The sequence below is a fragment of the Galendromus occidentalis genome, unplaced genomic scaffold (assembly GCF_000255335.2).
Source record: "Galendromus occidentalis unplaced genomic scaffold, Mocc_1.1 scf7180000076583, whole genome shotgun sequence".
Classification (NCBI taxonomy): Eukaryota; Metazoa; Arthropoda; class Arachnida; order Mesostigmata; family Phytoseiidae; genus Galendromus; species Galendromus occidentalis.
Window position 1 is genome coordinate 555,618 of NW_003804572.1, and position 20,773 is coordinate 576,390.

The window sequence follows — 20,773 nt, forward strand, 5'->3', positions numbered from 1 at the left end:
ATCGTTTTCGAGCGATCGAAGATCTCGCGGCCTGTCGAATCGCTCCACACGGTGATGAGCTCCTGGAAATCCCGACCGGATCATGGCCGGGGCTGGGCGCAGGGCTCTCATCCATATTCATCGTTGTCGATCGTTTCCACCGACATCTGGGTCTGTGTTCGTCGTTTTTTCTTTCGGAGTGGTATCGACCCGATGGATCGAGAGCTATTCTCGTCGACAGGTAGGACGAGTTCCTCGATAGGGCTTATGACACGCATGGCGACAGGAAGATCATGCTTGTCATGAATCATGAAAGCTTTTCAAGCTCGATCAAGAGGTGGAATCGACTCCCGCCATATCTGGAATCCGAAGCCCCGTCCTCCTGAGCAATGATGGTAGCTTATTCTCGGGGACCGATACTATGTACTACTTTGGCCGGAAACGTTCCGGGTAGACGATTATTTGAATTCGACTCCCATCAGGGAGATCAGAGGAGATCGAGTATTTCCGATAGCACCTCAGATAGCTTTTGAAAATAGTATGATTTTCGCAGGAACGAAGGACGATCTTTTCGAGGAGGAGACAGAAAATGTCGACGCGCCGGATTCCTCAAGGTCGACTCAGGCGTATGTCGGCGTACCCAGTACTACGTTCGCTCATGGCTATAAATAGCGTATCCGCAGAGTCTCAAGGATGCTCCTATCGTCCTCAAAGACGAAGCAAGCAGGAAGACTGTCTCATATCTAAGCACCAGAAGGAGAGCGGAAAACGATCATCAAGCCTATCATAGACAGCCGAACTGTTCGATACTCTCGAGCGGCGCCGCGCGAGAAGCGCGATATACTTCTCGGCTGAGAAAAAGATCCCTCAGTCTAGTATTCAAAAATCCCCGGAAGTTCCCTCATCCTAAAATTCACAGCTCAGTAGAAACGGAGGTAATGCAACGCCCGTAGCTTCCCTGCAATACCATGGAATGCGTTCTCTGCCAAAGCATCAGCGTTCGTTTTTCAAGATAGCGCGTGCTCGTCCGGAGGAATTCACCTTGAGAGGGGAGTCCCTCCTCACGGCGACTTTACACGATCGTGAGCTAGGCCTTCGCCGGGATTCGGCATCTGGGTCTAACGATTGAATAGGAAAGTACAGCGCCACGAGTCCAAAACGAGGAGTGGGAGGTCAGAACCCCGTTTGCGATCCCAGGGTCTCCGTCAACTCGGTCTGCGAGAGCACGTTCAGGGAAGAAACATACATTCAGTTAGATACACGAGGGCCTCCGATAGTCTCACGCGGTGCCGTACCTTGAAGAAGGCGCAGGGTGCGCTCCGCCCGGGCATCAAAATGCACCGGAGGAATGTCGAATAGCTTGATGTGGAGATAAGTTTCGACTTATTGAGTCGAGCTTGATCGGAGAATCTCTCGAGATGAAGATTGAAAAACGAGAGGCATGGAGAAAATACTCGAAATGAATCCAAGGACTGCATCAAATTGATTTTCAGGCATGCGAAGCTTCGATTATAGAATATACCTAGAGTTGCGGCATGACAGGACTTTCTCTCCCGACAGGAGAATCCTGTCCGCGCGAACATTGGGACGAGAAGCGGACGTCGAGAACAGACTCTTCAGTCCATGTTGGCCCGTTCCATGGGATTAATCCTACTCCCCAACTGTTTTCCCGATGAGCAACACTCGGGTGAATTTCGATTCCCATATACGATCGCTCAGGGAGGGTTCCTCGACGAGTCCGCTCCCGACCAAACCCTTAGCTCGTGCTCGAGCCGTGGAGAAGTCGGTGCCAAGAATGGAGAAGTAGCGCGGTTATTCAGTTCTCGATCGAAGTTAGTGCTTTTCCCACGGAAATTCCGAAAAGCGGACCTTCTCCGAAAATCTCCAAGACGCCGAAAAATGGACGACGCTGGACGTATCCTCTCATATCGCGATTCTGATTATACCCCATCAGCAGAGACCTTTGTTAAAGGGCATGGACGAAGAACAGATGAGATTTGTGGAGCATGATTGGGATCATGGGTGGGAAACATCTCGTGCCACGTTTCTAATTGAAAAGGTGATTTCCTTCCATCGAGACTAAGACTCATCGATGATCACAGCAGAATCTGGCGGTGACAGATGCCGTCCGCAAGCGCTTTCGCTGGCGTCGGGCAACTGGAAATATTCCCTCATCGTCGGAGGTACGGTTAGGGAATCGCTGATACAGGGTCGCTGTTGCTTGCTCCGGAAGAAGCGATAGCCGAGGCTGCAGCCCCGTAATATTCGTAATTCTGAAAATTCTCATGTACCGAAGCCCCGCAGGAACCGTGGGTGGGTCCCGAGCGGAATTCCCTCGGAAGTTTCCCTCCAGCAATCTTTACATGAAACTTTGAGCAGGTAGTCCCGCAGCATTCCTCCCGTCGCCTCGGGAACCTCAATGGGATGAGGACGTAACACACGGCAGTGTACGCCTTCTTGGGAGGTGCTCCTTTCGCAATCCGAGTGCTCCGTAATCAGGCCGAGTGAGGATTGATTTTCACGAGCAAAAACCTTCTTCCCCGGACAAAAACAATGTGACACAAGTGCTCCCGCCTGGCAAGCGATTCCGCAGGGGGGGCTAAAGGAGCGCGAACAGCAGAATGTGATTAGAGCTAGAATCACAAATGCTGATCAATTATCCACAGCCATGGAACCCGTGAATCGAAAGAACAGAGCTCCAATTGCACTCTGTGAAGCTCTCGGCTGCATCCGGAAACCTCCGCGCGCCTTATACGCTCCCTTCATCCATTGAGATATCGGATATCATACTCTGCTATGATATAATCTGAGCTGATTCTGAGCTTGGCGGGACGTCCGCCGCGCCGTCCAGGTTGACAATGAAAAAAATATCATGCCTAGCTAACACATAGATCCCAGAGGGAAACGTTTTCGCGGGGAAACGTCTCCCAGAGATTTTATGATGAAATTACGTCGATCCCGCTGCTCGCCATCCGGAAAATCCATGCGTCACGAGCGTTCTTATTGTTCTGCTATGAGATCGCTCAAGTCTCGCCCGACTGTTTTTTCCTGTGTAGAGTGGCAAGGCAGCACACAGGTCTATCATCGAGCACGTCGACTGCGTAATTCGGAGTTCGATGCGATAGATCGGGGAAGAGTTTTGTGAAGGGAACATAGCCTCAAAACCTGGAGGATCAGACTCGGGGTTTAACTTTTCTCGTTGAGTTCGCCCAGAATGACGACGGGAAATGAGTCGAGAGCAGGATTTTGTCGAACCTCCAGGATGGTCTGGATGAGAGGATATAGTCAAGAGGGACGAGTCCTGCTTGCTCGACGACACGGCCTGCAGAGTTCGTAGGAAGAGTTCGGGAGCGATAACTTCGTTTTTGACGTTGAGGCTCCAAATTCGGACGTTCCGGCCCAGGATCCCATCCTATCCTGTAGATAGGGATCGCTGCAAATCCAACGCGAAGGATGTCGTGCCCAATGAAACCCTGAGATCGGGTGTATCACCCATCGATCCGGAGCTCATTCTGTTTGCTTTTCAGGCGGATGAGGTGACCTACAAATACCGAGCGTGAAGTCGACAGAAGCGCCGCAATTCATACAAATGACGAATGAGTGATAGAGACTTATGCTTTGAAGACTCAATCAGACCGATGTTCGCGGAAGGAGGTGGGGGTGCCTTCGAGGAAATCGATTTTCATCGTTTTCGGGCTTTACGTGAGAATTCCGCGAGACAGGATGCTCCAGAACACGGCAGATTTTGTGAGGATGTTCGATTCGACGCGGAAAAAAGGCGACCAGATACTTCGACGGCCATGAGTGGTGGCGTACCACCTCGGGGCTGTATAGGCTCTAGCTGCCCCTTCCCCTTCGGGCATTGTTTCGCTCTGGTGAAGTATGTATAGGAGCGGGTCGCCATTTCGGATTCCGAGCCCCATACAGGTCCGAATCCAGTCCCCCCTCCCTCGAAGGAGTTCTGGGCGGGCGCCTGGCGACGATGGCGTTGACGAGCGTTCCCTTGTCTGTCCTCATCAATTACGAGCGATTTCCTTGTCGCGGCTTCTTCTCCGAATACTCGACTCTCTGAATGTTCAGCTGCGCGAAATCTATCTCCAAGGATACGTGAGCTTCCACGATTCTATTCCCTGAGTCCCTCATCGTCAGAGATCGATAATAATCTCTATTATTAACTACCTCTTGATAACGATGATTTGGCCCTCCTTTCGCATCAGTACATAACATGAAGCATCATGTGAAGTGTGACGCTCCGTCGATGACCGTCAGTGGTGAAATCAGGGTATGGCATTTCAGGCCCATGCCCCTCGGAAATGTCAGGGCCATACTACCTGTTTTCGCTACGGATTTCGATCCCGAATCGCACCCGTTTCCGAATGAGGATTCCACAGCCGCGCTGCCTCGCTTGGAATTCCCTACTCGCCCAGCCTACACTCCAAGGTCTCGTCAGGACACATGCCTGACTCAGTTGCTGGACTCGCTGGTATTTCTCGAAATATCTGGCGCGGGTAAGTTTTGCAATCCTTATGACGCGAACTCTTTCCAACGCCTAGGCCAAGGGATCATCATGACTCAGTGCTTATGGTCAGCCCCCCAGAAAGCTACCCTGATGTTCGTGGTAAAAATAAGTTCCCGACGAGGGGAACTTTCATTCTAAATCCTTCACTGAACCTAGATTATCGATGGTGGCCAGCGGGGTTATCATTCGGTATTCATCTGTTCCAGCAGCGCCGCTTCCCTACTCGGACTTCGATTTCCAGATCAAACAACACCCGTCGAGAGCGTGAAACGATCGCAAAGTCGGATCAGCAGGAGCTGTCCCTTTTTTTCGCTCCTGGGCGAAGCCAACGTTCGTTGCCCAGGAACGAAGGCTCTCGCAGTTCGGGACAATAACTACGTTGAGCGTGACGGACTCCGAGTACGGGAACGCAAGCATGAAATCCAAGGCTTCCATTCCACGACGGTGGGCGACCCCCAGCGAGCACCGGCGAGGTTCGATGTGCCGCGAGCTCTTGATGGCATTCATCACGCTAATTTCTTCGACTGTCCCAGGACGCAACGTTCCACGCTTCCTTCAAGGCTGGTGCGTGTCTCTGAAGATTCCCCGTCGCAATGCCCCCGGAGGAAACTTTTGACTAGCCCTTACCCGAATGCGACGGAGAAAATCCGGAGGCGAAGAGCGCGGTCCATTATTCAGATTAAAATGCCCCGGGATTTCAGCGACTGCTGAACCGGGAAACCATAAATTCTGACCCTGTTGAATGTCTGAATAATTCGAATCGGTTCTCACTCCGACCTTGGGAACGGACAGGGGAACTCCATAGATAGTGAGATATGCATGTTGGTACTTTCCGGGTTGCCACCGAATGGAGAGGAACGTCACCTATAGATATGTCCGGTGTTCAATGGGACGGATCGTTCGCTCAACGTTTGTCATCGGTGGTCCCCACATGCTCGTCTCCATTCCTCGAGGAGATCCTTGAGGGGTCAATGGCGTCTCCTCAGATTCGCGCTACGCCTCCGACGCGATGTTGATGAGACGCTAAGACGATAATTCGAAGCATCGACCCAGAGTCTTATACATTGGTGAGAGCTAAGTTTCTGTCCACGCTTTCCGCTCGTCTTCTCTTCTCCGCTCTCAAAGTAATTATGAGGCGCGTCATCACTGTCGGTAGGTTCCGGGGAGCGTTGGTAAACGAGACCATAAATCCATAAAAGATTCGTCCGCCTCTGCGAGCTCACGAGAGATGAGCTCGGAATGTGGGCTGAGACTGAGTGTTGTTGCGCTTCGTTACGAAAGCTCCCTGCTCGTGACCGATGGAGCTCTTGGTGTTCTGTGCTCGCTGGTGCTAGGTGAGTGAGAATCAGCTTTAAAGTCGACGTTTCATCATATTCACCAAGCGAGACCGGTATGGTTGAGAGTTCGCTCAGTTTCCCGATAAACGTTCGAAGAAGAGCCGAGCCTTGGCCCTAGCCCTTTCGACGTGCTAGAAGCTCGGGCGTCAAAACTTCTCTGACTGGAAAAGGGAAATGGACGCCCCCCCTATTTCTCTCCACGATAATCCGCCTACGACCGCGAGCTCTTGGCCCTGGTCCGGGTCCGGCTCCGAATTCAAGATGGTTTCCGACCGGAAATACCGTTGCCTGAGCTGTTCGTTCTATTCAGCCCCTTCTCCGGGAGTTGGTCAAACATACAAAGGGAGCTCCGACCGGGGCCAATCTCGGGCAAATACCGTATGTTCACTAATTGATGGGCATAAAGCGTACACTCTACGTACCCTCCGCCAGGGTGCGGTCGATTCGGGCTTCCCCTAATTAGAGCAAGCCTCTCTATTCGTCAGAGGAGATGGGTTGAGGTCGGTGTTCCCCCACAACCGATGTCTAGCTCATGTTATTGTTTAGAGCGCATCCCCGAACAGATGTTGACAGCCAAAGCTTACTGTTTCCGGCCATCGGTCCGGTTATTGCTTCGGACGTCAGATCAGGGGGCGAGTATTCGCGGAAGGAACAAGGCTGAGGATTTCGCCGACAGCTCAAACCCAGTATCTCGCACTCTACTCGCGCTTGACAATCTTGAGAGGTTCCAACGTATGCCTGTTCTTGCCCAGTGTCATGCAAACTTCATCACAACCTGAATCAAGATTTCGGGGGACCCGCGATACCTGATGGTCGGCAGCTGTGAGTCCAACCACCGGACCGGCTCACCATCTGAATGCCGTATTCGGAGCGTAACCCTCCATGGGAGCATTCCTTTCTGCGGGAGCATATTACCTTATTGGAGCAAGCCTCATTTGATTCCTCCACCAATGGGTGGAAGGATTGCGTCCCCACGATCGGAGAGAGCTTTCCTATTAGAGGGAACGCGGCGTTGGTTCTTCGAGGATTCCGTTTTGACTCATTCCTTCGGAAACCCCGGAGAGCTCACTGGAATCATTGCGAACAGCGGGCGCTTCTTATGTTTGTCTGTGTATTCAGGAGAACGCTGCGGGGGTTGAGCGGTTTTGCAACGAGCCCTGTTCGGACAAGTTCCGCTCTTGGGGGGTCGTGATACTCTCGGTGGAGAAATAGACCGTGCAGAGAGCGAATCGGGAAGGACTGAGCAGTTTTCGATTCGAACGAGCTTTGATGCTCTCCGCGCGCGAAATGAACTTATAGGAGCGCGTTGAGTGGCGAACTAAACAGGGAAAAATCTGTCCGCTGCGGAGGCTCCGACCGAGAAATCATCCGATCGTCCCGGAACGGCTCTTTAACCGCGAATCGGGGGAGCAAGGGCGCTCCAAGAAACGATCCGAATGGAACGCCGCGCTGAGCTGAGTGATTCGGGATGGATTCTGGGTTTTCAGTGAGCTCTAATAGCCTTGGCTAATCGCCTGGTCGCTCCTACCTCGAAACATCTCTATCGTGAAGGATGAAATTGAAGGTCTCAATTCTCAATACCTATACAGTGGAGCTCTTCGAAAATCCCTCCGCACTTCGACCTTAATCACATCAAGTAATGACTTCGAAAGACGGTCGGTATGATCGAGGGTAGTTCTCGGGTTATCGATGTATTTGAAATTCCACCGAAGTCTTGGAGCCCCAGGAGCCGAAATCGCACTCCTGTTTACGGTACACCTGGTGGGCGGCTCCTGCTCCCGACACGACGCTGCGGGCTCGCTAGAAGGCGTGAAATCCAATGTCTCCCAACTTGGGAAACCCTTCAGAAGCAACCTTGAACGTGAGGAGCCGTCGTTGGAATCTTGGATAAGAGCGGACCTCTCCTTCGAGGGACCGTCGTTGCTTTCGCTTTCTGAACCCAAACCATCCCTGCAATTAGGGAGTCTTTAGCTTCGCACGGTTCAAGTGTCAGGCTCTTCATTCATTCATTTAGAAGAAAATTCGCTCCATTGTTTGACTTCATTAGTCTGCTCTCTGTCTCCACGCGACTCGAATCACCGTATTCCATTTTTAACGACACCTCATGGGCCCCGGGGTAGCTGCCTGACTCGGAGGTCACGAAGTGTTGCTTGGGAATTCCGAAGCGCCAGCGGGGGAGGTCCTGGAATCTTCTGAAGTCTGAACATTCCGAAAGAATCGCAAACAGCGAAGTGAACCCTGCATTGGTCTCACCGCAAAGTGAGCTCCAACGAGCGTGGCGTGGACACCGAGGAATGCAGCTCCAGCAGACATCCTTTTTATATATCGGTTGAATATTTGTGAGTCGATGAAGACAAGTAGGATGGATGAGCAAAATGAAAAATGGAGCTTGACGCAAAAGGAGAGTGCAGCACCAGGGAAACCTTCTCGGTGGAATAACCTCGCCTGGAAACCGCTCTCTCGAGCGTCAATGGTACCTACCAGCACAGTGCAGGAGCGATTTTGATTTCGGAAGGAAAGGAGGATGCTCCACGCTCGCTAAGAAATATGTCGGACTCGAAACTTGCACTAAGTCTCAGAGCCCAAAAAGACCTCGAACGATGAACTGACTCCCCGAATTCAGAAGGGGGCAGCTTATCTAAATGAAGCTCATCGCAGTTCAACGAGAACTGCTGTCAAAAACAATAAGGATGGAGAATATCCGGATTCCTCTACGGGAAAATAAGACTGTTTTCGAGCGGAGCGCGCCACCTTTGCTCCCTGCCTGGAGGACAGTGGAGCGACAACGGAGGCAGACATTTTCGCTTCTAGGCACGAAGCTCAGAAATTTCAGTTGATAGGGTCTACTGCATTCTGCCCTGACCACTGTCAGTCCGATCCGATGCGAGACAGATCATTTTCCGATTACTCTCGTAGGTGCTGTAATTCTCATAGTTTCCCCTCCCTTTCCCCTCCGATTCAAAACGAGCATCGGTCATGATCGCCTAAGGATTGTTCGCCAATGATCGAAGCAATCGAGAATACAAAAGGCAGAAAATCTCCAAGGATTCGCTCGAGCATGTGGATTTGAGCGGGATCCGCAAGAGAGTGCGGTGGTGAGCGAGAGCCTCCAAGGTGTCCTTGGCCAGCTTTCGCTCCGTTTTGTTAGGCACAAGGTGAATGATACACGATACTCGACGACAATAGACAGAGTTTGCAATCCCGCCGTCACCGGAACATTCGATGTAATTAGCGCTCGTACGCTCTTCCGTCTTGTCGATTTCTTCACTGGTGAAAAAAGGAAATCCAGTATCGCTCAACGGCTGCTACCCAGGAGCTTCACAGAATCGATTTCACTTCAGACAGAGTTTCTGTTTGACGGCAGCCGCCGCTGCTGCCGCTGTGAGTGGTGCGGCCGCTGCTGTGCGCAATGCATCCTCGCTCCACTGGAACACGTGACGGCTGCGTCTCCATCATGGGATTCTTCTGCCATCGCTGCCGCCAGCAGCTCTGTCAGAAGATATGCCATCGAAGTCCTCAACGCTAATCAGCATCATTCGATGAAAAGTGAAAGAAGAAGAGAAGTTCCCCCACCTGTGTTGCTGTAACTGTCATCTGGAGCGACACATTGTCGTGGATACTGTCGTCGACGGAGAAAGTGCTTCTCTCGATGTTGAGGTGACGATGGAATCTTCCAGAGTTCCGCGCTGCACTGTGCGGGGAGCGCCGCAGTGTGTGAATTCAACGGTCAGGGGGAATCACCGACAATAAGTTCCGCTACCATGGATGATCATGTCACGAATCGACCTACGCAGTTCTGAAGCCGTTTGATGCTTTCCGGAATCCGATCGAATATGACCCCCAAGGACGTCTCGAAGCACGAAACCTGAGCAGCTCAGTACAGCTGAATCGTTGAACAACCCTCTGATTCGCAACACCTGACGATGCATTTGACGCGTCTCAGTCCGACGGTCTTCAGAGATCTCAATATGGTAAGGAACGACTCTCCAGACTCGCGGACTCGGGATATCAATCAGGTACATTCTTTCCGATGCTCTTGGGCTTCTGTGAAGCCCCATCACTCCACTTGACAAGGCAGTCATCGTCTTCTCCTGTGGGAGAGGAAGTCAAGAAACGATAGGCATGTATTTCTGGTCCTGAGCACCACCTCTGAGAATCTAGTCTTCGGCAGAACCTGACTCCAGAATGACTTTCCGAAGTTCGAGGTCGTGAGAAAAATTAGCTTGAGTCGGACCGACGACTCGCCTCCCGGTTGGAGGTCGTAGGGGAGTATCGTGGTATTGCAGTCCGATATATCCAACTCGACCTCAGCTCGATTGTCGCAAACATTCCGCCTGGATCAGGCGTTGGCGCCCCTCCTCTCGATCAGCTCCATTACCGTGACTCTGTAGTACAAAGATGAGCTGCTCTCGCCGAATCACCGCGGTCCGCAATGAGAGGATTTAAATTTGTTCGAGGTCCACGAAATGCGCGATGGTGTCCCCAGGAGAAAGCCTCCGCAGTGAAAGAAAGTAGAAGCCCGGACAGGGAAACAGAGCTGTGTGCGCGAGTCGAGGCAACGGAACCACGAGATCATTGCGTAATATTTATTTATCCATTCCAGTTCCGAACACTGTCGGCTATGTTCTCCGAGATGGGCAAGAAAGGTCCGGCCACAATCAAGAATTTCAGGTCAGTACCGAAACGCCTCGTTTGCCTCCCTGTGTGGTTTCGGGATCATGTTATCGATGAGGTAATCAGATCCGACGCCATGTCCATCGGAGAAGTCGCCTTCGATCGGGGTTGCATGATGGCTCGATAACAATGGAATCGACTATGATTCTGTGTGTCGAATCTCGGTCGTCCGGACCAAAAATTCCAAGTTCCATTGAAGAGGTGCATGAACGACGTCTGAGCTTTCCCGTGCAGTTTCAGAGAACATCGACAAGGCTCGTCACGCACTAAAAGGATCGTTGATTCTCTAACAATATGCGATTTGGTGAGTAGGAGGTTCCAGGTCTGAGCAATGGTAGTTAAAGTCCGCTATATCCTTTTTATTAGACTCCACGGCTTAGTTGAGAGCTCTTAGTGCCCCGCCCAACGAGTATTCTAGAAAGAAAGAGAAGAAAGAAGAGCCATCGGTAGAGTTCAGAGGAAGCAGGGACTACGTGTTCAAGGAACAAAAACAGGAGTCAACAAATCGACCGGGGTCTGCGAATTATCGAGCGCGGTTTCTTGTTTTCACATGATTTGGCGCGATTCCCTAGACAGGGATTATCCCGATTCATCGACACTCCACAGTTTATTCGACGCCCGGAGCTCATTCATGACATCTGCCTCGATAATCCCTAAGCATAATTAAATTGCGTCATTTCTGTCTCGAGATCAGTTCCGATATGCCACGCTCAAGGACAAAATCTTCGCGCTCGTCGGGCTCTGCGCGGCACTCCTGGCCGGAGCGCTCACTCCTTTAGCATTGCTGTTCATGTCTTCGCTAATGGACCTCTTCGTCGTGGACCACTTCTACAACAACCGAACAATGTGAGATCGGAAATGACTTGCATTCCGCAAGCTCTCGAATTCAATGCTTCGACGCGACATGCTTCGAATAGCTGTCATCGTAATAGCGTGCTCAACACTCGCGTGTTCGTTGCAGAACAAATGGGAGCCACATCGCCTACGATAAATTTCTGGACCATTCACCCATGTAAATGAGATCAACAAAATCATTTATGCCGATGCGTGCAGATCGGCTCAATTTCCACATCCTCCGCATCCGGACCTACAATTTTTTTCAGTGGCGAGTACTTCACCGGTGATTTCGCAACGAACTCGGCATTCGTGATACTCTGTCTGTCGAGGTGAGATTAGTCTCCTCATGAAATTCCCACGCCATCTGCTCGATATAAATCTGTCATGGGCCATGGCCGACCGTCGCGAGCTCGATCGTAAACGAGATCAAATTCTGTCCTCAGCTGCGTTTGCGGACTGTTTGCCCTGAATGCTCTTCTGGAATTCCTCCTGAGCCAGGCCGGAGCCAAGCAAGCATTCCGAATTCGTCTCATCTTCATGGAAAGCGTTTTGAGCCAGGAGCAGAAATGGGCCCAGACGAATATAACTGAGAAGTTCATCCGGGACAGGCTCGAGTAAGCTTCGTCCTCATTCAGCTTATCGCTTTCGACGCATCCATGAGCCCCATACATCCTCCGGCTCCTAAGACGGGGCTCTTTCGCGGATTCGGAACAGAGAGGTTCTCGTTGATTTCTGGAGACCCCGAGGGGCCTATGAAGTAGCTTTGAACTTTCAGGGACTTGGATGCCATCGAGGAAGGCTTGGGGAGCAAACTCGGACTGCTCGTATCAAACTCATGTACTCTAGTCGCTTGCACGCTGATTGCGTTCGGCACAAATTGGATTCTCTTCCTGCTAATGCTCAGTCCTCTACCGGTACGCAGAATTTATCGGCGGTACAGTCCACCAGCAACAATTACATTCGTTGGATACAGAAAACCCCGACAGGCGTTGTCGTCGCATTTTTTTCCTCGTCGTCGACGTGGTTTTGGTCCGACGACAACGGAGGTTGATCGATTACGGATAGAACCGTTGTGTCAGAATGGCGCTGGGTGAGCCTCCGAAAAACTCATCCGACGACCTCTTTCAGATGTTTCTCCTGATCGTAACCCTGATCGGCCAGCGGGTCGCATATCATCAGAGCATCGAAGGGGATCAACTGCACATAGCTGCGTTCACGGCGAGCGAAGCCATACACAACATACGAGCTGTTGTAGCTTTCGGTGCGGAGGACAAAGAAGTCGCCAAGTTAGTTTCTCGTCTTGTTTGGACCTGCAGACGTATCGTATCTAAATTCAAATTTCCCTTCCCGATGGGGAATATTTGCATGCAGTCGCAATGATGCGAGCGAGACTCAGAAGGAGCCCTTCAAGGTCATTAACCGCAAACTCTATGAGTTAACGTCGTTGTTCGATTTTTCGTGCCGACGTGGTGAGAATACGGCAAGCGTGACAGATGGCGCTCCGCGTCGACGCGATATCTGTGCGATCAGATCAATCCTTAGGAACATCTCTCTGATTTTGGGCGAGGTATTCGATGGGACCCGCTCCAGAGAGTTTGAACGAACATCGCTCGTTAAGGGGTGAAAATTGAGCGGGAGGCTTCCACAGTAATTCGAACTATTCCTCCAAAGGTTCCGGCGGCGTTTGGACAATAGTCAACGACACGCTTATCGGAAGTTGGTCTGGACGAGCGCATCCTCATCCCTGATCTGGTGTTTCCTCTACGCTTCGTATGCACTAGCCTTTTGGTATGGGATTTGTCGCCAGTTGGCCTACGAGAAGCAAGACATGGTCGCTTCCCACGTCCTGTGTCCTATCTTCAACCTCGCTCTGGCAATACTCAGCGCTACGAAACTTGTGAGACTTGTTTCCGTTCGATCGCAAGATCAGAATCATCCGAGTACACTCTCGCTCCGGATAATCCAGAACGGCACTATTCCTCTCCAGGTTAGCTATGCTCGTACGTTCAGAAGGGCTCGCGCCGCCGCTAAGAGGATCTTCGCACTCGCCGACTCCGTCCGTACCAGCGGTGGCGAGACGAAGGGCGAGACCGAAGGCCAGTGTCAAGGCGAGATCGTTTTTGACAGCGTCTCGAGCCCACATCTGTCCACGCCCTTGAAAACAATCTCGCTCGAGGTCAGGTGCGCCGAGAGACTCTCTATTTATGACGCGTCGTGGGAGCAGGGTCAGGCGCATGCTGTTGCGGACCTTCTGTTACGCTTCACAGAACCATCGTTCGGTACGGAGCTTGATTCGTATTCGGAATTCGTTCTATCTCGACTCGGGCTTTCGCTCGAGGCGAATTCTCTCGGAATGGTCGGTCTTTTCAGCAAACATCCCGGTTCTAGGTAGAATTCTGGTCGATGGCAGAGACATTCGCTCTTACAATGTGGGATGGCTGCGTTCGAGACTCGCCGTCGTACGACAGGATCCCGTTCTCTTTGCTGCGACAATCGCGGAAAACATTCGTTACGGAAACCCGATGATCCAACAGAGCGATATCGAACAGGCTGCGATAGCTGCTCAAGCCCACAAATTTATACTGAAGGTACAGTGTAGTCGAGGAACAAAGCTCGACCTTCTACGACTCTGCCCGAGGCTGTGGTGACGTTCTTCTTCTGTGTCTGTGTTTGCAGTTACCAAAGAAATATGACACAGTATTGTCTCCGTGCGGAGCCCCACTGTCCCTGGGACAGCGACAACTGCTCTGCATTGCGCGAGCTATCGCGAGGAATGCGTCGATCCTTATCTTGGAGAATCCGAGCCACAATTTGCGAGGTGACGCCGCTGCCATGGTTATCCACGCGATGCAGAACGTACGTACGCCAACGGCAGATAATTGAGATCGGAGAGGCTTTTTCCACGGGGAACGATAAGAACATATGTTTCTATTCAAAACTTGACGCCGATGTCTTTGCTTCCTCCCGTCGCCAGGCAATGGAAGGTCGAACGTCGATCCTGATATCGAACAAAGCTTTCAAGCTCAGAGATCATGAAAGAATCATCGTTTTGGAAGAGGGCAAGGTGACTCTCCTCCCTCGCGCTTAGTTCACCAAGAGGTAGAATAACTGCGGTCCTCGAGCCGTCAAACAAATATCCGTTTTTTCTTCTTTAGATCGTTGAGGAGGGCAGCTATGCTGAGCTCGTCCATGGCAAGAAGACTTTCGCACAACATTTGAAGAGAGATCTGCAAGACATGAAGGAATTAGGACTGTCGCCTCTCGGTCAGTTGGATTCCGAACAACAATACGGCGATTGGCTGCCATGATTTTGAAATGACGATACCTTGAATCGAAGCAACATAAATGGTATCCCTGCAGGAGAGGTCTGCCCCCCTATTCCGGTGTGCTGGACCGCCAAGTTTCGTCCCTGGTCGAACAGGATGCTTCTTCGGAACACAACGAAGGCTTCAATCACGAAGCTCATCTCCAAACTCAATATTCAAATGCACAATTTATTTCGCTCCTGCGTGAACACCTGCCGACGGTGAGAATCTTTGCAAGGTTGAATGTGCCTCACCCCCCTCCTGTACGAATAACTGATACGAATGACCTCCCTCTTCGTACCGCAGGTGAGCATCGGATGTATTTTCGCGGCGTTATCCGGCATCTCGCTCGCACTGTATGGAGTCGTGTTCGGCGACATGCTCTACTCGTTTCTACTGCTCCATGACTCGTCGGCATTGAACAACTACGTAGAGATTCAATGTGCCCATCTCGTGCTCCTCGGAGTAATCACAAGCGCCGTCGCATTCTTCCACAGTTGGTGAGAGCGACAAAAATCCGTTTTTTTTCATGGGAACGGACTTTGAATTTCATGAGTCGTGTATTTCGTTTCCTTCCCGATCAGGGGCAAAACACGAATTCGAATCAAGCTGTAGAATGACTCTCTCGTCCAAGGTCTTTCACCTACGTGGGCGAGCGGCTTGGATGCCAACTCCTGGAAACAGCATACGAAGCTATCCTACGTCTGCCGATCTCTTGGTTCGATAATCCCAAAAATGAGGTCACCGAAGTCATTCGGATCATCCTCAACGATGTCGCACAGATCAAACTAGTGAGTTAATTACTCCGACCGAGTGAGCTGAGAGTTGGAGCTGATGAGCATCAGCCAGCCTCAGCTTGAAAGGTTTTCCCGCCATTGCTCCACGAGTACCTCAAGGAGGACTGACAAAGCGTAGAACGTGGCCGACTCGAACAGCGCTATTCTTTCCATTGTTCCCTGTTTCTGAATTTTTCATGATTATCCTGTGCCCGGGTTTTATGACTCCTCCTCACCTGAAAGTCCGTTTGGAATCACAGCTCGTCGGTCCCTTGCTGACATTGATGTTCCAAGGATTTTCTTCCTTCGTCTGCTGGATCGTGCTGGCTTCGTGTTTTTACTGGAGATTGGGGCTCTGTGCCCTCTGTTTCGCGCCCGCTATCCTGATCGCCGTTTTCTTCGAGCACTTCGTTCTAGGCTCACACACTCAAAGAGGTAAATTCACTTTGTATCCCACAAACGGAAGGTGCGGCATCGAGAATGATCCTTCGAGGAACAAGGTCCATCGCAGGGGGAGGGGCGATGGACCGATCGCCCTCCCCTCGCGGGTCCCGAAAAGTCCAAGAAGGCCTCTGACCTGAGCTCGGCTCAGCTGAGCCTCCGAAAATGCGAGAGTAGTGAAAACGATTATTTGTCGAGGAGTTCATAATTACAGTCAGAGCGCTGAGCGAACTGATCGGATACGGATCGCAACTCGGCATGGAATATACGCAGACGAGTGGAGGATCCTCGTTTCCTTCGGGATAATATTTTCTCTTAAAGTTCAAGATGACAGAAGCCGCTTCCTAGCCACGGATATCATCAATAAGATCCTCACCGTGAAGTCGCTCCACCAGGAACAAGTTTTCTGCGCGGCTTACGCGATCGCCGTTTCAAAGACCCTGCGAACCGGGTAAGGCATCGAAATCGAAGCTCGCTGATCAATTAGCAATCCCCCCTTTGACAGCTTCCGGAGACTGCCGCTCTAATCAAATACGCTATTGAGTATCGAGTCTAGACTTGAGCGTGGGAGCCCGAATCAATTAGGCTTCATTTGCTTTCACTGGCTAAGTCTTCGCGAGGCTCCTCTCAGCGGACTAAATATATTCTATTCGCAGGACGGCTTTGAGTGCTCGCAACGGTGTGCTATACGGTATTTCCCAAGCAATCCCGTTGCTAAGCTACACCGTCATCTTTCTAGTCGCATGCACGGCCATCAACGCTGAGCAACTCGGAGACTTCACAGAGGTACCCGGGCCTGACTCCCTAGTCCTTTTGCATCACAACCAAGATTCCAATTCGACTGTTGAATCAATGGGAATTGATGCGATCCCCTTCGTCCTTGTGCGACAGGTTTTCAAGCTGACTGAGAGCATTATCTTCGGAGTCCTCCTTCTCGCTCAGTCTCTCGCTGTGTTCGCGCCCAACTTCTCCAGGGCGAGACAAGGAGCTGCTTTTGTGTTGGCCTTGAAGAATAGCCTGCCGAAACTTTATGCCGTCGGCAGAAAATTCGTTGATGAGAACAAAGTAAGACGACTTCGACGGAGCTCCGGAGAGAGAGAGATCCAGTTTGGGTTCCTCATCGGGGAATTGTTTGCGAGAGAGGCAGCACCGGGTACGGCGCCATTCGACGGAACTCTGACATATCTCTCTTTCAGGAGATCTGTGACGGAATCATATCGTTCCAAGCGGTTCACTTCAGATACTCGACTTGCAAGTACATCTTCACTCAGGAACAGCTTGTGCTTAAGGGAGTTTCGTTCGGCGCGGTGCCGAACGAGATGATCGCGCTGAGCGGTGACCTCGGCAGCGGCAAGCGGACGTGCCTCGAACTCCTGCAGCTGTTCGATGTCCCGACGGCCGGGGAAATTGTACGAAGATTTTCATCCCATTTCGGGCAGGACCTTGCAACGATTGTAGCCAAGTATCGAACTCCCCCAGAGCCCGCCGCGGAGAGTGCTCCTGCGGGTGTTCTCTCGGCGGGCGTAATTATGGACGAACAAGCTGCGATGTGATTCATTCCTTCACAGTTATTGGACAACAAGCCAATTTTGAGCCTCGACGTGACCTGGGTGCGGAAGCAGATGGCCATAATCAATATAGAAGCGCATTTCTTTTTCGACACGATTTGGGCAAACGTGGCTCACGGCGAAAGTTCGCGGCAAGTCACTAATCAGATGGTTAGTAGGCGGATATCGAGCCGTGGAGCTCGTCCCCTCCTCGCAAGAACGACCGGAGTTTGCGAAATCCGATTCGTCGCCGCGAGGAATCTCAAGATGTTCCTCTAATCCTAGGTGATCAGTGCGTGTCAGCAGAGCAAGATACACGACTTCATCATGCATCTACCTCAGGGGTATCACACCTTCATAAGTAGCTCCGGGGGTCAGAGCGAAACGATAGGTCCGGCGGAAAAAATCTTACTTTCCATGGCCAGAGCCCTCCTCCGTGAACCCCGAATCATCCTCGTCGACCAGACAGGTTGGCAAACCCTGTCAGACGATAAATTGAGGGTAAGTCCACATTAGAAGGTGACTAATTGGGTGACGAGGGCGGTATGAGAGCCCAAGCGAATCGATGAAAATGATCCGTTCTCTGGGGTGCTGTGAATCTACGGAATGAAGGGGAGGGCGAAATCGATCTGTGTGAATTCACGAGTCCGCAAGGAATTGGATCCCTCGCTCCTCCCGGGGAATGAATCGACGTAGGTCCCCGCGGACAGCCGGCTGGCCTGCCTGCCTTCCTACCTACCAGGAAGTCGGCTTAGAGACAGCGCACTGACCGAACGACGCTCTCCTCCCAAGCCTTTTATCTGTGTTTGGAATCTCGAGCGCGTGGGTTATAATCCGCTTTGCAAGTCTAAAAACGCACGTCGAGGAGGTGCTTTGGCATCCTTCGTTCAAATGTGGGGCGGAGCTCCCCGTAAGCTCTCGGAGCTCGTTGTTTGTGGTAGCCGCTAACAAACTTGCGGCGACGGTGTTCCGAAATAATTTTGAGCCCTGCCGAGCTCGGGAGCGAAAACTCAGCGAGATCTAAGCGACGGGAAATCTTCTCGCTCACCCCCTCAATGCGGATCCGAAAACGAGATGATTTGATGGAGTTTCGGGAAAGGTCTATTCTCGGACAAGTTGTTTCTCGAGCTCAAACGTGTCTCCTCAGATCGTCACGGGAGTTCTGGAAGATATACGACAAAACAGGACCTGCATCGTCATATCGCCGACGCTGGCAACAGCTGAGAGCTGTCAACAGATATATCTCTTGCAACAAGGTCGCGTCGTGGACCAAGGAAAACATCAGGAATTGTTGACCAGACGTCCCAGATACCGCCGACTCTTCAAAGGCCTTCGGAATAAGAAGCAAGACGGTAAAGACAAAGTTTCGTCCGAATGGTCGACGCTCGAAAGTGATTTCCGCACTCGGGCCGGGTGAATTTTAAGAGCTTTTAGACGCTCCAGTATGGCTCCGATGAGGAAAGGAACTCGATTTACAGGTGACGCTTATTCGCGATCGGACTCCTTACGATCAGATCTCTCGACACCCTCTTGCCCTCAGAGCATCATGAATAGCAGAACGATGACTCCCCAGAGGAGGGATTCGATCCGCACATCTTTGGATAGCGTCGACGCGGCGGAACTCGCAGAAAGACTCGATAACGTTCTAAAAGAGAAGCAGATGCAAAGCTTACCTGATCCAGGGGCTTTCCAAATTCATGCTCGGAGCACGCACGGGAAGCCGTACGCGACGTCCGAGGGCCAGAAGCAGAACTCCGCGGCAATCGAGAGGAGGATCACGCCGAGGAGTGTTTCCCCGAACTCACCTTATGAACTGCCCCAGAATAGCTCTCAAGGACTTCCAGAGAAGCCTCCCGCCGTGAGGATGAAAAGACGACCGTCGTCAATCGTCATAATCACGACGAATGGTAACGAAGCCTCTGCTTACTGTCTATTCCTGTGGATCTAATCTCCGTTCCAATTCTGATCACCTAGATAGCTTTCCCTCGCTCTTAGATTAGAGGAATCGAGTTCGCTAAGACTTCGACATAAGTCGGGGAATATTTTTTGCAGAGCATTTAAAAGATGAAGACGGAACTTCAACCGACGATGAGCCGGCAACCCCCGAAACACCTCGGAAACGAGTTGAAACGATGCGCCGCGTAGACCGCTCGGAGTCCGGAAGTGAAATGCCGGGTCATGCAGGAGTTTCGAGTGAGAGTGAGGATGAACTCCAACAAAGCCTCAAGGTGAAGGTGAGGCCAATCTGTCCCGCCAGTCGTTTCTCTCCCCGGTGATCATGAGCCTGAGGAGGCTCGCGTTCCACATGGATTCATACCTTCGTAGTGGTCACTCAGAATGCAGAAAGAGATTCAATCCTCTGTTCTGTGAGAAACGGAGCGCGCTCTTCGCAATGAAAGCGTACCCATTCGTGTCGAATGGAGCTCCGATCCTAAGCGAACGAATCTGACGAAGGAAGCTGCCGGCGACGAGGCAGTGCTCCGGCGCCAACGCCGAGAAAAACTTTCTCGCGTCGGAGATCGGAAAAATCGCAGGATAAGGAGTTGCTGTTTTCTGTAGGAAGTTATCTAACTTCCGGATGAGACTCGCCGACCAAGCCGATTTTCCGAGTCTGTTGACGCGGCGCCACATCGTGTTGCAACCTCAAATCGGGCGGCTGAGGAACGGCGGAGTTTGCTAAGAGATCTAGAGGGATTTCCAGGCAGGCTTTTCCGAAGTGTTGGAAATCGTGGAAGCAGGAAGCTTCTGACCCTTGAGGCGGCGGGTACACGGTGAACGAGGGCTTAGGGGATGATGATTTCCGACGGCTCCGAATGAGAAAATATTAATTTCTCTGCGAAAGGAGAGTACGCGAAAAGTGCGTGCATGGATGAAAGAAGATGCAGGATACCAGTTCCGCATTCGAGCGAATCCAACTTCGGAAGGGCCCGACGGAGAGGAATTCGTCATGAGCTCAAACTCTCCGTTTTTCTTTCCTTTCAGGCGCGTCGGAAAGGAGATCAACCATGGGATATAATCAAAAGACAATCTCAAAAGAAAATACACGAGGAGCTCCAAGGCATACAGGGACCCGTGAGCTCAGATAAGATCGACAAAGACGAGAGTGATGGTTGATTTTGAGACGAAATTTTCTCCCCTGAACATGAATAAATCCCGATGTTACTCGTGCATAAAGTCTTCTGACGGAGTCTATCTCCACAATGAGATGCAGCTCGATAGCTCTCAGGTCTCAGCCGGCCCATGAAATGAGCTTCAGGAACGAGGGAGATTCTGATTTTTTCCGAGACGAACCGAAACCAATGTCGACCTCCCGATAATGGATATAGAAAGTACCTATACTGTTGAGGAACCTTAGTTC

The 20,773-nt window shown here is 51.5% G+C and overlaps 1 protein-coding gene across 1 annotated transcript; it reads left to right on the plus strand.

Moving 5' to 3' along the window:
- The first annotated feature begins 9,758 nt into the window (after window positions 1–9,758).
- LOC100904023 (multidrug resistance protein 1B) lies at window positions 9,759–20,529 on the plus strand. Its single transcript, XM_029113377.1, is given in 29 exon segments — window positions 9,759–9,806; window positions 10,439–10,506; window positions 10,750–10,813; window positions 11,204–11,355; window positions 11,471–11,521; window positions 11,613–11,675; window positions 11,790–11,987; window positions 12,122–12,260; window positions 12,475–12,632; window positions 13,018–13,243; window positions 13,334–13,625; window positions 13,735–13,934; window positions 14,023–14,202; window positions 14,321–14,410; window positions 14,502–14,614; window positions 14,710–14,872; window positions 14,958–15,151; window positions 15,286–15,442; window positions 15,688–15,862; window positions 16,190–16,319; window positions 16,525–16,654; window positions 16,760–16,933; window positions 17,065–17,277; window positions 17,437–17,586; window positions 17,701–17,916; window positions 18,563–18,767; window positions 18,894–19,322; window positions 19,468–19,649; window positions 20,398–20,529. Coding segments are annotated over 29 exon segments (4,692 nt in total).
- Window positions 20,530–20,773: the final 244 nt, after the last annotated feature.